This window comes from Colletotrichum karsti (assembly GCF_011947395.1).
Source record: "Colletotrichum karsti strain CkLH20 chromosome Unknown Scaffold24, whole genome shotgun sequence".
Lineage (NCBI taxonomy): Eukaryota > Fungi > Ascomycota > Sordariomycetes > Glomerellales > Glomerellaceae > Colletotrichum > Colletotrichum karsti.
The window spans coordinates 671,356-687,511 of record NW_024065924.1 but is presented as its reverse complement, the minus strand read 5'-3'; the positions used below and the strand labels follow the sequence as shown (position 1 = coordinate 687,511).

Genomic DNA, 16,156 nt, shown 5'->3' with positions numbered 1-16,156 from the left:
GGAGTGGGTGGAAGATCCACTCGTTGCCGGATCCGACTTACATAATCAACGCTCCGCTAGGCCTCTTTTGGTCTAGCCGCTTGACACTGTCATCTACATTCTGGCACCTGGCAGTCCACTCTCGGTCTTGGACATCAAATCTCAGAACATCGTCACTCGCATGCGTCAAGTAGCATCAACACACTCCTTATTTTGGCTACAAAAAGACTTTTTAAAACCTAAGAAGACCCAGTCACGCCCTTGAGGAAATTCTCCTTGCGCTTCTGCAGCACGTAGTAGTACTGCCCCAAGTCGATCTGCTTGTTCGACTCCTCCGAGCCGCCCTTGTACCCACCCTGTCCGTGGCCGTTGAAGTGCACCTTCCAGGCTATCGAAAAACGTCAGCATCCAACTCTCGGACAATGCAATCGCGCGGAGTGACTTACTGCTGGCGTCGAAGCCGAGGTACGACCAGCTGTCGTTGAGATACGCCTTCTCGCCCCTGACCTGGATCGTCTTGACGACGCCCATGTCGCCGGGCGCCGGCCGGAGCTCCTTCAGACCCGCCACGAGCTTGACGAGGCCCGTCACGAAGGCGCGCGCGACGTCCTGGCCGAGACACTCGTGCTGGCCGGTGCCGAACGCCTTCAGCCGGCCCTCCGTGTTGCGCTTCGCGTCGAACTTGTCCGCGTCCTGCACCTCCTCCGGGTTCCGTCCGGCGAGGCCCTGTACACACGCACATCGTCAGTGGCATGTCACCAGGGTAGATGGCGGGGGGAAAGGACAACTTACGAGAAGCGTGACGACGACGTTGCCCGGCTGGATCTTCTGCCCGTCGACCTCGTCCTCGACCTTGGACACGCGCAGGGTGCGCTGCGTGCTCGTCAGACGCATCGCCTCGTTGACGTAGGCGTGGAGTCCCGCCTCGTCGTTCTTCGCCGCGAGGTTCTGTACTTCGCTCCAGATTGAGGCGTTCTCGGGACGGAGGAAGAAGTCCAAGACCTCGTAGAACTAGATTTCGTTAGCCAGATGCTCTACCAAAACGCATGCTTGGAACTCACCGTGGTCACGGGCACGCCAATGCCGCCAAACGCCGTAAGCCACAGGTTGTCGGTGACCTTGTCGACGGAGCCACCCTGGTTCAGCTGCTCTTCAACCAGCTTGTAACCGCACGAACGCAGCGAGTCCTTCTTGAGATACGTCTTCCGCGAAACAACATTGTTGAGGGCCGACACAACACCAAGGCCAAAACCCCGTCCCATCGACACCTCGTTGACGAGCTTCTTGGTCGACTCGATGATGATCTTGACGCCCTCCTGCGCGCGCCGGCGGCGGTTCCACGCCTGGGCCGGGTCGCTGTTGTTGGCGCCCCAGATGCGCACGTTGAGCAGGTGGCGGTACAGGTCCGCGGCGCCGATCGTGCCGTTCGGGTTCTCGTCCGAGTTCATGTCCATGTAGAACAGGTCGGACAGCAGCTGCGCGTTCAGCGGGATGGCCACGTCCCGGATGATGTCCATCTGGAACAGGCCCTCCCTCATCTTGAACGTCTCCTTGTCGATCAGCCGCTTGCCGACCCGCTCGATGAACTCGTGCACCGCGTTGTGCAGGCCCGGCACCTTCTTCATCACCGCCTGCATGTTGATCTTCTCCTGCTTGTTCGTCTGCGCGTCGCCCGCGAGCATGAACCAGCTGATGTCCTTCTTCTGGCCCGTGAAGAGCGCCTGCAGCGGCGGGAGCCACGGCACGGCGTACTTGTCGTGGTTGCCGAGGACGTGCTTGATGCCGCCCGTCGACCTGACCACGACGTACTTCGCCGGCGGCTTGGGGTCGTCCAGCGTGAACTGGTTGAAGGTGCCCAGCTGCCTGGCGATGCGCTCGTTGGCCTGCTTGGTGTACATGGGCTGCATCACGGCGATGGAGTTGAAGGGGAACCAGCCCGGGAGGCCGCGCTGGATCAGCTTGTACAGCATCGAGCCGCCGAGCGTCTTGGGGTCCTGCTGGACCTCGTTGAAGCCCCAGGCCGTCAGGTTGGAGACGGTGTAGTCGAGCGTGTTGAACCGGTCGGAGCGCACGAGCGTCACGGCGTCGGAGAGCACGGCGCGGCCGACGGTGTAGGTCGGGCAGATGCCGCTGCCGGTGTTGCGGACGGGCTTGATGTCCTCGATCATGAGGCCGGGGTAGAGCTCGACCATGTCCGGGTCGGTGTACAGCTTCTCCAGGAGGTTGGCGATTTCCTCGTTGGAGTTGATGTCCTTGAAAGTGTTGTGTCTCTTCAGGCCGAAGAAATCGCGGAACTCGTTCAGAGACGCGACCTGCCAGCGGCGCGCCTGGGTAATGCCCATCACCTCGACGACCTTGAGCGCCTTGGGGACCATGCGAGCGCCGAAGGTACCGGCGGGATCGTCCATGGCCTCCTTGAGGACGCGGACGAGGTCCTCATCCTTGAAGGTGCCGTCGTCCTGTCGCACGAGATCGTCAAAGGTGCGCTTGCTGGGGTCCTTCGGGATCTTCTCCTGCTCGAACTTCTGCAGGGCCGCCATGAGGTCCTGGACGGGAACCTTGTCCAGGTCCTCGGGCTTGCGGCCGGGGAAGAGCTTCGCGAAGAAGCCATTGATCCAGCGCTCGTCCTTCTTGGAGATGCACGAGTGGAAGCGGTAGAGCAGGTTGAACTCGACGCTGACCTGGTTGCCGACGCCGCGGGGGACGCCCTCGCCGTCGAACTGCTTGCCGATCTCGACGCGCGGGTCGAGCGTCCAGTCGCTCTTGGAGTGATGGGTGTTTGTGATGGCGCGGAGGTAGTCGTGCAGGCAGATGTTGATGTAGAGGCCGCCGACGATGAGGCGGGCCGTGTTGAAGAGGTCGTGGTCCTGCTTGGCCAGCGCCTGCGCCTGTTCCTCGGGGGCGGCGTCCGCGGGGCACTTGACGGAGAAGCGCTTGTTCTCGTTGATCTTGAGGAGGATGTCGCAGACGTAGTTGTGGAAGCGGTTGTAGAGGACCAGCATTACGTTGACGCCGGCCGGCTGGCCCAGCAGGCGCTTCTCGTGGAAGGTGTCGGGCTTGAGCTTGCCCTCCTTCATGGTGCGGATCTCGAGCTGATCCTTGAAGGAGGAGCCGTACAGGGGGGCCAGGTCGAGGTAGGACGACGTGTCAGACTTGTTCATGTCGGTGCGGTTGGTGCGGAAGATGTCGTGGATGATGATGGACGCGTGGTAGAAGAGCATGGAGGAGATGCCGGCCGGGTTCTCCGTGAACTTCTGCTCGTCGCGGGCCATGAGGAGGTCGAAGAGGAGACCGGCGTCGGGCTTGACGGCCTGGAGCCTCTTCTCGGTCCTGACCGTCTTGGCGTAGGGGGTGCCGGCCCTGCCGAGGTTGGGCTCCAGGATGTTGTTGAAGCTTCCGTCGGGCATTCTGTAGTGGTGGAGACCGTCGGGCGGCAGCGGCAGGTGCTCGCGGAGCGTGATCTCGGGGAAGTCTGGCGACTGGAACGTGATGGCGTCCTCGTCGGCGGGCTTCTCCTTGCCGGCCTTCTCGGCCTCCTCCTTCTCCTTGGCGATCTGCTCCTCGGACTTGACGACCTCGTACTTGACATCGCCGCCGACGTAGCTCAGAGGCGGGTGCTGGAGGTTGCCCCAAAGCGTGTCGATGAGCTTGTTGGTGAGCTGGTTCCTGGTGTTGGAGCCGGAGGGCAGAGCGGTCAAGACACCGATCAACGCCTCAGTGGTGCTGCTTTACGTCAGTCGTCTTGTCATCTAAAAGCGTCCAGGATCCTTACAGCTTCTTGTCATCGAGAGGCTCGCCCTTTTGCGTCAGCTGCTGGACGAGGTTGATGAGCTCCGTGGGAGTCAATGTGCCGTGAACTCCGCCCAAGTCCTTGATGATGTCTGCGGCGACCTTCTTGGGGTCGGCGAAGAAGTTGTTAGACCCCTTGCGCTCGTCCCCGTAGGCCTCACCGGCTTGGTATTTTGTGTTAAACGACATGATCTTGCCCGGGGTCTCGTGTGATGGGCAGGGCAGAGAAAGAGAGAGAGAGGGTGAAAGAGAAAGATCCTGACCCAGATGGCGTCTTCACAAGCTTCGATACTTCACTTATATGAAAGACGAGCTCAACCAAGTCCGTCAACTCTCTCGCCTGGATGGCGGGGCAACATGACGATTCTCCTCGCCAATATCGTTTACACTTTCGTGGCGTTTCTCTCATGCCATTGGCATACCGCGGTACGGGCATGGATCTGCGTGCTCCGAGGTGCCCCTCCTGGGACATCACGACCGTCCTACAGGGTACTCAGAGACATCTCGTTCTTGAAATTTGCACCTCAAAACGCATCCGAGATGCGGTGAGAGACTCTCTCCGAGACAGCTCTGCAGGAGATAACTGACTTCCCGTCTGTCGAGTCGGTCGACGATCAGGAGCAGCCGGAGACATGCATAGCGCCACGGCGGACGGCGAAGCTGGCGGACAGGCATGAAGAAGAGCACCGGCAGGGAAATGGGACACTCCGTTCGAAGCGGGCAGAGACGGCATGTCCCCCCGGAATGAACGCGAGACGGAAGGGAGGCGAGCCGGGAGGAACATTGCTCAGCCGCAGCAGGGAGCCTCTCTGGTACGTCTGGCTTGGATATCTTCACACACCACCACCCTCACGCAAGCGGTTCCAAACGGCCCGCACCGTCTGCAGAACGGGATTTCCTAGGGCCAAGACACATTTCCCCCCCTCAGCGCTCAAATCTTCTTAAACGTCCGTAGCGGAGAGGTTGTATCCGTTGCTCGCGGGTACAAGATAACGTCGCCGGCTTCTTAGCCAGATGCAATCAATTAGAGCAGAGAAGATTCCCGTTTTCAGTTGATTCTCTATCAACTTCTCCAATCTCACGAAGTTTATCTCTCCGATATCAGATTTCCGTGTCTTGGATAATGAGGGGTTTCTCGACTAGCTCTCCGCGCCGTGAAACAACAGCAAGCTGCTTTGGGCCGTCGAGATGGTCATCACACATGCCCTCATTGGCAGACGGCATGCCGCCGGCAGATTGACGGGGTCCCCAATGCCGCTGACCGCCGGCCAAGGCATGCTGCATTTGCGGGACCGTTCCAAGACATTGCATGTGAGCGGCCAGCATCTGCCCGTGCTATGGCACACAACATCGATTCTTCCTGTTGTCTCAGACACGACGTGGAGCTATCTTTTCCCCGCGTTTGGCGGCTGCTTCGCGCCCTGCGTACAACGATCGACGGCCAGCCGCAGCTTATGCCCAGATACAGTTACAAGAGTTGATATCTGAGACTAGGCTCTCTCACAGAATAGTCAACAAAACGGACCCTGGTTTTTTTGCGGGTATGTGTCAGAAGCAGTTGAGCTCCGTGTCCTGATTCGGCAATGGAGAGAGCTCTTCACAGTTGCGAAGAGATTGAAACCTCGGGTCTAAGAGGCCGGGTCTCAGACAAGATTCTAGCGTGGCACAACTCGCATTGCAACCGTCGTTCACCTTTTTCGCCTAGCGTTCGGAGCTGATGACAAGACATACGGGCAACTCGAGTTATCTCGACGGACGAACCAAGCATTGGTCAAAGCGGCCTGCCGTGCCGTGCCGTGTTGCTGCGCACTAGCATCCGCTGTCATGGCAGATCAGTTCTTGGCCATTCCCGTCGTCGAACATATGCTTTCTGTGGCTGGCTGTCTGTCTTGAACAGGCACGACAGGAAGAGGATAGCTAGGAGAGATAGAGGTTACACCGAGGATACCAGTGTGTCCCTTGCCCCGCTTTCGACGATGTTCACCGGTCAACGGGCATTCGTTGATGGCCATTGGCTTTCAGCTCCCAGCCCAACGGAGGCCAGCGAAGATAGTCGTGTCTCTGGCCGGTGGGGAGCTGATGTGTGTAAGACACCAAGTGAGGGGTTTTGGGGATGCACTCAACTGCTGTTTCTCAGCGTATACGGGGTGACGTACGTTCTTCCCCCTCTCGAGGCCGGGTTGGGCGGCATTGAGGCCTTCGATCATCGGCCGTCGTCCCTCGGTCGTGGAGCTAGGGAGTCATGTTCCGCCCTTGGAGTTGCATGCAATTGGGTGGCTTTCGCGATAACCCTGAAACCGGCTCAAGAGGTGGTGATATGGGAGTTGAACTTTTGCTGATATATGGAGCGTAGATGCCCTCCAAAGACGTGTTGTCAAAGCCATTGCGTATTTTGATGCAACATACTTTCTGCCTTGTTACATCCCACCACTCTTACAACCACTGCTATGGCGCCGTCAGCATTCACCAACGGCAACCCTAATGCCGATGAGCCCGTCAGGACTCATGACTCCGAGGGCAAGCGAACCCCGAGGAAGCTGGTCCTCTGCTTTGACGGCACGGGCAACACGTTCACCGGATCCAACGCCGACACCAACGTCGTGAAGCTCCTTAGCAAGTTGGACCGCAACGACCCCGATCAGTTCCACTACTACCAGAGTAAGTCCTGTCCCTCATGCGAAGGCCTCGGCTCCTGACACATACGACAGCTGGCATTGGCACATACGACATCGACGAGACGTCGGTCAACAAGTCATGGTTCGGCGAGATGAAGAGCTCCGTCACGATGACGATCGACCAGGGCGTCGGAACGACGTTCGACGCTCACGTCCTCGCCGGCTACAGGTTCCTGATGCGATACTATAGCTCCGTAAGCGTGCAACCTCCCCGCGACGCGGCACCGGCACTAACACACAACCTCACAGGGCGACAAAATCTACATGTTCGGCTTCAGCCGCGGCGCCTTCACGGCCAAGTTCCTCGCCCGCATGATCCACACCGTCGGCCTCCTCTGCAAGGGCAACGAGGAGATGGTGCCCTTCGCCTACAAGCTCTACCAGCGGTACCTCGCGGGCGAGGTCGCCGACTTCGTCACCTCGCACCCGAAGAAGTCCAAGAGGAACAAGGAGGCCAAGCGCGCGGCCAAGCGCGCCGCCGCCGAGGCGGAGGCCATCGCCAACGGCACGCAGCCCATGACGGCCGAGCACACCGACAGCAAGGGCAACAAGCACAGCCACCGGTACGACGTGGCGCTCAACGAGATCGCGGCCTTCGCGGACACCTTCTGCCGCAAGGAGATGGTCGACCACCACGGCGTGCTGGAGGAGGCCAACATCAAGGTGCACTTCCTCGGCATCTGGGACTGCGTCAACTCGGTGGCCATCCTCGAGCGCAAGGCGCCGATCCCGGTGCCGGTGGTCGGCACGGCGCAGCACGTGCGGCACGCGGTGGCCGTCGACGAGCGCCGCGTCAAGTTCAAGGCCGCGCTGCTCGCGCAGGACGTGGTCGAGGACGAGCACAACCACGACGACGTCAAGGAGGTCTGGTTCCCCGGGTGCCACGGCGACGTCGGGGGCGGGTGGCCGGCCTCGGACAGCAACGCGCTCGACAACGCGGAGGAGGTGAGCATGGGGTGGTGGGGGTGGGTCAAGAACTTCTGGACGACGCGCAAGGCCAAGGAGACGGCGATGGGGTGCGACCGGCTGCAGCTGAGCGACGTCGCGCTGGCGTGGATGATTGACGAGGTCGAGGACGTCGGTCGGCAGGACCCGTCGGCGGCGCTGAAGTGGCGCGAGAACCTGCACGTGTTCAAGCACCACTTTGCGGACAAGAAGAAGCAGGCGATGAAGGGGCCGATTCACGACTCGCTCGCGTTTAACACGGGCACGGGATTCTTCACGGTGTTGCTTTGGAAGCTCATGGGTACGTCGTGCTGGTCCTGATCATACTCGGTGGAACAGATGCTGATCCTTGTGAAACAGAATGGCTGCCCTTTATCACCCGCTGGGAACTCGACGAGAAGGGCGAGTGGGAGGATATCCGGTTCCCGCTCAACAAGGGCGAGACGCGCGACATTCCGCCTTCGGCGGTGCTCCACGAGTCGCTCCTCTGGCGTCTGGCAAACGATGACAAGTACCACCCGAAGAACAACCACGGCGGAAACGAAAAGGCAAACACGTGCTTGAAGCACATCAATCACCAGAAGAAACTGACTCACGTGGCCAAATGCGATCCTCCCCATGACCACCATGAAGTTCATAAGGATTGCACCCACAGGACATTTACCATCCTCCAGCCTGCGCACACTGTAGCGAAGTCGGGGGCCCTCAACTAAAACCACAACATGTTAGACGGAGACCAGAGGCCAAGTAAGGTGATGGTGAAAGCCACATCTTGATTGGGGATGAACCGGTGTGAGGAGGGGATGGTGGAGGAATGCAGCAAGGCATGGAGAATGTGATAATCTTATACCATTTCCAGGAACTTGGAACAAATAAAGCTTTTTTATGTCAAATACACAGGCAAAACAAAGATGTTTGGCATGGGTTTTCTTGTTGTGGAAACTAGATCATCCCAACTTCGGCTAGCTTAAAATGTCTGTCGCAGATTTTCGCCTCACTTGAGCTTCATCGGCCCTGTAAGCCGGCCTCATGAACCCGGCGTCTACGCCGCGACGGGACTGACACGAAGCGGGCCGAGACACCGGCGAGCGGACCGTGAAATGGGGCCGGAGCTCCGAAAAAGCGGCTGGCGGTGGGGGTTCCGCGCGCCCCACGCGAGCGCCCACCATAAGCTCCGATTGTGCGGTGGTCTTCAACAAATACGGAAGGGTGGCCGAGTTGGTTATGGCGCCAGGTTAAGGTCAGCTTAACATCTGTTTCCTGGTGGGGCAACCCGCGCGAGTTCGAGTCTCGTCCCTTTCATTTTTCATTTTTTGACCATTGATCGAATCCTTTTTGCCATTCTGCTTCATTTGTTTTCGTTTCTGCTTTAATTGCGATTGTCTGTCGTTCTACGCTCGTATTGTCTGTTGATCTCTATACTGCTGAAAACACCACGTCCGTATAAGTCAAAGCTCCTCACGAGATGGCCACAACCGACTTCCCACTCCCGACGACAGCTTCAACTTCAATCTCAACCAGTACCTCATCTCCAATAAGCCCGGCCGTCGTGAGCGTATTCGCCGGCCATATCCCGTGACAATTAAACACCCACCCGTGCGCCTCAGACACCCCGGCAACATCCTCCTCCCTCCTCAGCATCACCCGCGTCCGAACCACATCCGCCATCGTCCCCCCGAGCCGCCGAACAGCCCCCTCGATGATATCAAGCGCGGCAACGGCCTGTGACCGCGCGGACTTGCCCCCGACCACCCCTCCGAGCTGGTCCCGCAACTCCGGCGGCGGGTTCGCCGTCGTCCCGGACACGCGTATCGTGTTCCCGAACCGCACCGCGCGCGAGTAGCCCGCGATCGGCTCCCACTTGCTCCCGGAGTGGAACTCCACCCTCTGCCCCTTCGCCACGGCCTCCTCGACCCGCTGCATGGCGCTGCTCTCCTTGACGTGATCGCTCAGGTCCCCCGAGGCCGTCAGGAAGGGCGGCCGGCGGTACTCGTCGCCGCAGTCGCCCGGTATATCCGTCAGCCCCGCCTGCGCCTTCGCGATCAACCCCCGGTCCTCGTCGTCCAGCGAGAAGGCGAAGGCCGCGAGGTTGCTCGCGGCGTACGTCTCGCTGTCCCCCGAGAGCCGCGCCCCGATAATGACGGCCTTGACCACGGGGACGTCCAGCACCCATCGGATCGCGACGGCGGCGATCGACACGCCGTGCTTGGCCGCGACGCTCGCGACGGCCCGCAGCACGTTCTGAAAGGCGTCCCACCCGCCCGCGGCGCGGATGAACCGGAGATACTTCCTCAGACTCCAGTTCAACCCCTCCTCCTCCCGCGGCTCCGTCTTGCCCACCCACTTCTCCCCCAGGAAGCCCCCCAACAACGTCCCGTACGCCAACACGCCCACCCCGCGGGCCTCGCACACCCGCGCCATCCGGCCCTTGAGCACCCGGAGGTCGAGCACGGAGCACGAGACCTGGTTCGAGACGACCTCGTAGCCGGAGTCGAGGAGGAGTTCGAGGTGCGCGGCGTCGACGTTGGTGAGGCCGATGTGGGCGATCTTGCCGCGCTGTTGAAGGGTGCGCAGGTGCGCGAGGTTGCAGAGGTAGGTCGGGTCCGTGTAGTCCCAGACGTGGTACTGCATGAGCGCGACGCGGTCCTGTTTCATTCGGCCGAGGGCGAGGTCGACGGCGGCCTCAGCGGTCGAGAAGGACGTGTCGCCGGTCTCGGGCGGACACCATTTCGTGAAGGCGGTGATGGGTAGGTTGGACTCGGGGTTGGTGAGGTTGTGGCGGCCGATGACCTGCTCCGCGGGGCCGTAGTGGTCGGCCATGTCGAAGGCGTAGAGTCCGGCGTCGATGCTAGTTTCATTTCAGCTCCGGAATTCTCTAATCGGGTTTATTATTATACAAATATTACTCACAGCGGCTTCATCGCCTCGGCCGCGGCCGCGACGTCGATGTCCTGGTCGTGTCCGCCGGCGAGCTGCCACAGCCCGTTGAGGATGCGGGGTATCTCGATCGACCCCGCGATGGTGGCCTTCTCGACCTTTGGCAGCGCCTTTGATCCCATGGCGATGAATTCTGGGATGTTCAATGGCTTCAATTCGCTATGAGCATGTGATGAAATTAGGAAGGTGAAGAGTTGGAAAGGTGGGAGAAGCGTCCGTGGAAGAGTGACGTATTGCTGCGGACAAGAAATGCTGTGACTTGGCGACAAGGGTCTGAATCCCCTCATTTGAAGATTCTCACTTCTCCGAATGCAATCATGTTAGGCACCGACTGATCAAATGTTCAACTCATTCTCGTCTACTCTGAATAACCCATAACATACTTGACTCTTCCATACTAATCAGGACAAATGATATCCTCACCCAATCACTCTCCATCACCTCGACTCCCGAACATACCTCTCAGGAAACGTCCCATCAACATCAGCCAGAATCTGCACCGCAACGAACCTGGACTATACAACCACGTCAGCAAAAGCACACCATCAACGAAAGAAACAAAACTCACAGTCCATCGACACGTGAAAATCCCAAACCCGGCAAAGTACAAATTCGGATCTGTTCATCGTTAGTTACTAACCATCAACCATCACCACCAAACCACAAGATTAAAAACTCACGTCCAGAAAACGTCGTCACCCCAATCAACTCCCCCTCCTCGTCAACCCCCAAGTCCCCGACATCCTCCACCCTCGCCGCCGTCCCCTCGTCCACGAACCCCGTCTCCCTCCACCACGCCGCCAGGTCATACGACCCGAACCCCGTCGCGTACACCACCCCGTCCGCCTCCACGACCCTCTCCCTCTCCCCCTCCCCCGTCTCCCCCTCGCACACAACCACAACCCCCTCCGCCGTGAACCCCCTCGCCTCCCCGCGCTCGATCTTGATCTTGTCCTCGAGCACGAGCCCGAACGTGCCCGGCTGGTCGACGTAGATCCCCCGCGCCCTCTCCTCGAGCTGCCTCGCCAACGGATCCGGCTCCCTCTCCGCGACGTACCCCTTCCCCTCCAACGCCCTCGTCCGCCCCTCCACACCCGCCAGTATCGCGCGGAACCCCGCCCGGGCGAGATCCCGCTGCACGCCCGTCGGGAACGAGAACTCGAGGAAATCCGCCGTCTCCACGTCCATCCGCCCGCGATACCGCGCCGCGATGACCGCCATCACAGGCGCCGCGTCGACCAGCAACGTCTTCCCGCGCTGCAGCAGCGTCACCCCCTTCACGTCCCCGTCCCGCGCCAGGCTCGCCGCCACGTCGTGTCCCGACGTCCCCGCCCCGATCACGAGGACCCGCCGCCCTTTATACGGCGCCGAGTTGCGGTACGCCGTGGTATGCATCACCGGCCCCGCAAACACCTCCCGGTCCCTCATGACAGGAACCTTCGGGTGTTCGTGCGAAGTAAGCCAGCCCGTCGAGACCACCAAATTCCTCGCAAACACCACCCCCCGCCTCCCCGTCTCGATCTCCCTCACTCTCACCTCCCACACCCTCCTCCCCTCGTCCCACGAACTCCCCACGACCTCCACCCCCGCGAAGAACGGCAGCCCGAGCTCCCGCACCGCCGCGCAGCAGTACGCCGTCAGCTGCGCCCCCGTAAGGAACTCCGGGAACGCCTCGGGGGCCGGGAACCCCGGCAGCGAGACCATGGCCTTGGTGTGGTGGAGCCGGAGGCCCTCGTAGCGCCTCCGGCTCCAGTTCCCGCCGGCGAGCCCCTCGGTCTCGAAGACGACGCAGTCGGCGCCGGCGGAGTCGAGGCGGATCGCGTTCGCCACGCCGTTGCAGCTGCCCCCCACGACCACCGCGTCCAGCACGCTTCCCTCTTTGAGCCGCGGCAGGCCCTGCGCCTCCGGACGTCCCCTCTGCGACGCCTCGATCGCGGAGGGCCGGCTACCCAGACGCGGCAGCGTGCCGAAGGGTCTATCGATCAACTCCTCGACCTGCGTGGTGAGGACCCAGACCTTCCACCCCCCGTCCTCCGGCACCAGCTTCGCGAGCCCTACACACCTCGCCTTGGGCGCCTCATTCTCAAACCCAAAGGGGACTTCAAGCACCGCGAGCTCGGGACCCATCCTAACCAAGGCGGGCTCCATCTCCCGCGCGGCGGCCTTCTCCCCGGAGAACTTCCCGGGACGGCGCGTCTCGGACAGCGCCGTCCACGCCCTGACGATGGCGTCGCGGCCGCGGATGGTGCGCTTGTCAAAGGTGAGCGTGAGGCTGTCCTTCCACCAGCACTGCTCGGCGAAGAGGGCGGCGAAGGCGGTCCAGTCGCGGCTTCCGACGGCGGAGGAGAGTGCGGCGAGGAAGGAGGCGGCGTGGGCGGGTGCGTCGAGGGTGGGTTCGCCGGGGAAGGGCGGGACGGAGGGGATCCAGGAGGGGAGGTCTGCGATCTTGGTCCGGGTGCGCTGGTTGGTGAGGGTGGTCATTTTTGTGGTTGTTTGGTGGTGGTCGAATGAGATGTATGTTGAGTGTAAGTTGCTGTCGATGTGAAGCAGAGTAATGTCGACCTCATCGCGCGGGTATTGCTCTCTATTATAACATCAGGAGCAACCATCTTCACTTCCCTGAAGACATACCTCCAGCATCTCGTCGTACACCCCGAGTACACACACCATCCATAAGCTCCATTCCACTCCAGGCATCCTGTATCAAAGGGACTCAACCCAGACCCAAACACGCCCATGAGTTTCGCGTCGCCAAAAGGGCCACGCAGCTGACCGCACGTCACCAAAACCATACCCGTCTCTGGGATACCCGACGATCTCCAGGCCCAGCCGGACGACGAGCCAATCATCCCCAATACAATGCGAGCACCTTGTGCGTGCAGACCGGAGATTTCGGGATGTAGACACGCTCGCCCGGGACCACAAGCGGCGGATTTAGTCCGATCCCTCGGGCGGGGTGAGTTAGCGCGGCTCGGAATCCCGCGTCCGTCATTCGCTGCGTCGTCGCCGTAAGCTCGGTACCCCTGGACGAGGCGGGATATAGTCGTTCGCGGCTGTTAGCTGATAAAGTCCGGCGTGAACAAGGGGACGGAGTTTAGATCATCGTTCGCCACGGTGCTGGACATCTTGAAGTTCACCTGGAAATACGTCAGAATACGTACGGCATTTTCCTAATATCTACCAGCCTGCCTGCCTTAACGCCGCCTCCCAGCCCGTGTCGGAGAGCAATTATGCTATCCGCGCAACTCAGAAAATCCATCATACGCCGCCCTCATGCCGTCGTATCGTGCCCGCCAGATGAAGGCAGCTTCGCAAGCAATCGAAATCCGGCTGCCAACATGGGCAGACCGTTGAAGATGAACAGAGCAGAATCAGCCCAGTTCACCAAACCGTGTTTCCTCCTCCCTTGCCTTTGACCCTTGAAAGTTCCGCAAGAAAACCGATATACCCCATAAGTTTGACAAAGCAACTGCTGAAACTGATAAAACATGTCCGCCAAGGTATCCTCATCGCAACAGAACAATAATAACGCACGTCATACGCAGCATTCGCGGTCTTCAGTCGAGGTAAAGGGGCTTAATAACCCACGTGCCGTTCTTGCCCTGGCCGCCAGCACGCTCGGCGACTGTAGCAATTGCCTCCTTAATGTCGTTGCGGGAGACCTTGGCGTGGGCAAGCGCAACGTATGAAAGATCAATCAGGCCGCCCTTGGCAATCTTGGGGTTCGCCTGGATGACCTTCTTGAGCTCCTGCAAGTGATTGTTCTCCAGCATCTTCTTCGGTAGCGACGGTGTCGAGTTCTTGGTGCCTAATGCCTGGAAAGCATTGGCCGGCGCGGAGGTAGGTGCCGTCTGGTTCGCGGTCTTGGCAGCCTTCGATTTCGGCTCGGGCTCCCAGTATTTGGTCGAGAAGGGGTCGATACCGGAGTGATGGTCTAGGTCTGTAAAGAGGGTGTTAATGCGGCTGCATGAGCGGAAGGCTGGACGTGTCCTACCGAGAATGAATTCCATCCTGTGTTTGTATGTCGACCGGTTCGGACCCATGCGTTTGCGATCCTCCCAACAGAGCCCGGAGCTTTCTGGTTCGAGGCCGTTGGCGCTAACAAATCGAGCGGGACCAGTGTCCTCCGAGTCGTCAAGGAATTCGTCCATGTCTTCGCCGTCGCCCTCAAGATCTTCCTCGTCGTCGTCGTCAATGTCCACATCTTCGCCTTCGCTTTCCCATTCGGCCTCGGAGTCGTGGTCGTAGTTGACGGCGGGCATCAGGTTGCGGGAGGTTGGCTTTCGTGCCAGCCGTCGCATGCCGGCCTTGCCTGCCTGGTAGGGCTTGAGTGTCACCGTTCCCTTGTAAGGCGGACGGACGTCTTGCCAGAATCGCAAAGCCTTCATGGGGATTTTGCTGAGGGCGTCTGTGGTCTCCTTCATGATTACTTTCGTGTCCTCCTCACCGGCACCTTCTGCGTTTTGTGTGAGCTTCCGCATCTTCTCCACGGTGTGCTTGACTGGTGTGTAGATCCTGCCACGGGGAGCAGGGCGACAGGGCAGATGGAAGATCTCGACGGGATCGAATTTGGCCTGCTCCGCTACCGTCCTCTTGCCGTCGAAGTACTCCTGGAGAATTGTTGTCTTGGCAGCGTGCGTCTCCTCGTCCATCTCGAACGGGCTCTTCGCCATGCGCACCGTCTCGTGGACGAAGAAAGGCTTGAACCGCTTCTCATACTCCGACTTCTCCTCCTTCATCTGCTGCACTGGTGTTGACTCGGGAGCAGCAGCCGCCTTGGCCGGGCTCTCCGTCTCGACAGGAACAGCAGCGGGCTCCTTCTTGGGCGTCGCCGGCGCTTTCGAGAAGAACGCCATGAGTTTGGGCTGGGCACGCTCCTTCTTTTCGAGCGCTGCTTGCTTCTCGGCATCGGCCTTTGCCTTTTCGGCCTTCTGAGCCTGCTTCTCCGCATCGGCCTTTGCCTTCTTCTCCTCGCGCTCCTTCTTCCGCTGTGCCTTCTCCTTCTCCTCGGCCTCCTTTTCTGCGTCGGCCTTGGCCTTCTTTTCCTCGCGCTCCTTCTTCTTCTGTGCCTTCTCTTTCTCTTCGGCCTCCTTTTCGGCGGCGGTCTTGCGCTTCCTCTTGGCCGGGGTCTGGGCTGCCGAGGACGTAGGTGCCGAGGCGGAAGGATTCGACGTAGGGGCGGCGTTGGTGGTCTGCTTCAGGGGTGAGGCGTTCTTGGTCGGCGTGGGATTCGGGGACGGGGAGTCGCGGGCGGGGGTGCTGGTGCCCGGGTCGGTGAGGGAGGCCGGGCTGCTCAGAGGTGAAGAGCCGCAGGTGATCTGAATAGAGGGGGACATGGCTACTGCTTCGTCAACATGCTGAGCCCGTGTCGGGGCAGGCGGATTGGGCGTTGCTTACCTTTGCTGGCCTGGACGACGCCGTCGGTGGCCTGCTGCTTGACGCCGGCATCAAGGCCGCGGTCGTCGATGGCGACCTCATCGCCCGAGTACTCGTCGTGGGTCCTCTTGAGACCGTGTCCCTCCATTTCCGGCATTCTCTGGATGTTGTGTGGGAAGGCGAAAAGAGGCATCGAACAGCACCGGTCTGTCGCAGGGGTCGCGACCGTTGTGAGATGGCGTCGTGTGATATTCGGGTGGAAACCGGGTTCGCGGGGTTTCCGCGTCGAAGAGAAAAGTAAATGGAGTTGAATTAGGTAGAACCGGAGGACCTAGAATTGACCGATCTGACGACGAATTGCCTCGCGGTGATCGGTATCGGGCGTCAGGACATGGGTTGGGACCTTTCGAAAGTCGCGTGGTGTTGGCTGCGGCAGCTCGAAAAGATGCGACGGG

General features: G+C 60.2%; 4 protein-coding genes across 4 annotated transcripts; 1 reads left to right on the top strand and 3 right to left on the bottom strand.

Annotated features, from left to right (window-relative positions):
- Positions 1-218: 218 nt before the first annotated feature.
- On the bottom strand, positions 219-3,957 carry CkaCkLH20_07692 (linoleate diol synthase; the record flags this gene model as incomplete). The annotated part of the gene is made up of 5 exons (XM_038890409.1): positions 219-367; positions 426-705; positions 772-990; positions 1,041-3,702; positions 3,752-3,957. The coding sequence occupies 5 exons, from the start codon at positions 3,955-3,957 to the stop codon at positions 219-221; spliced, it is 3,516 nt and encodes a 1,171-aa protein (XP_038744459.1).
- Positions 3,958-6,215: 2,258 nt separating this feature from the next.
- Positions 6,216-8,101, top strand: CkaCkLH20_07691 (uncharacterized protein; the record flags this gene model as incomplete). Its single annotated transcript, XM_038890408.1, has 4 exons — positions 6,216-6,426; positions 6,477-6,637; positions 6,693-7,689; positions 7,749-8,101. The coding sequence occupies 4 exons, from the start codon at positions 6,216-6,218 to the stop codon at positions 8,099-8,101; spliced, it is 1,722 nt and encodes a 573-aa protein (XP_038744458.1).
- A 745-nt stretch (positions 8,102-8,846) lies between these two features.
- CkaCkLH20_07690 (endoribonuclease L-PSP) lies at positions 8,847-12,806 on the bottom strand (the record flags this gene model as incomplete). The annotated part of the gene is made up of 5 exons (XM_038890407.1): positions 8,847-10,236; positions 10,299-10,484; positions 10,785-10,840; positions 10,894-10,943; positions 11,006-12,806. The coding sequence occupies 5 exons, from the start codon at positions 12,804-12,806 to the stop codon at positions 8,847-8,849; spliced, it is 3,483 nt and encodes a 1,160-aa protein (XP_038744457.1).
- A 1,076-nt stretch (positions 12,807-13,882) lies between these two features.
- On the bottom strand, positions 13,883-15,858 carry CkaCkLH20_07689 (uncharacterized protein; the record flags this gene model as incomplete). Its single annotated transcript, XM_038890406.1, has 3 exons — positions 13,883-14,265; positions 14,320-15,663; positions 15,723-15,858. 3 exons carry the CDS (start codon positions 15,856-15,858, stop codon positions 13,883-13,885), a joined length of 1,863 nt encoding a protein of 620 aa, XP_038744456.1.
- Between the last annotated feature and the right edge of the window lie 298 nt (positions 15,859-16,156).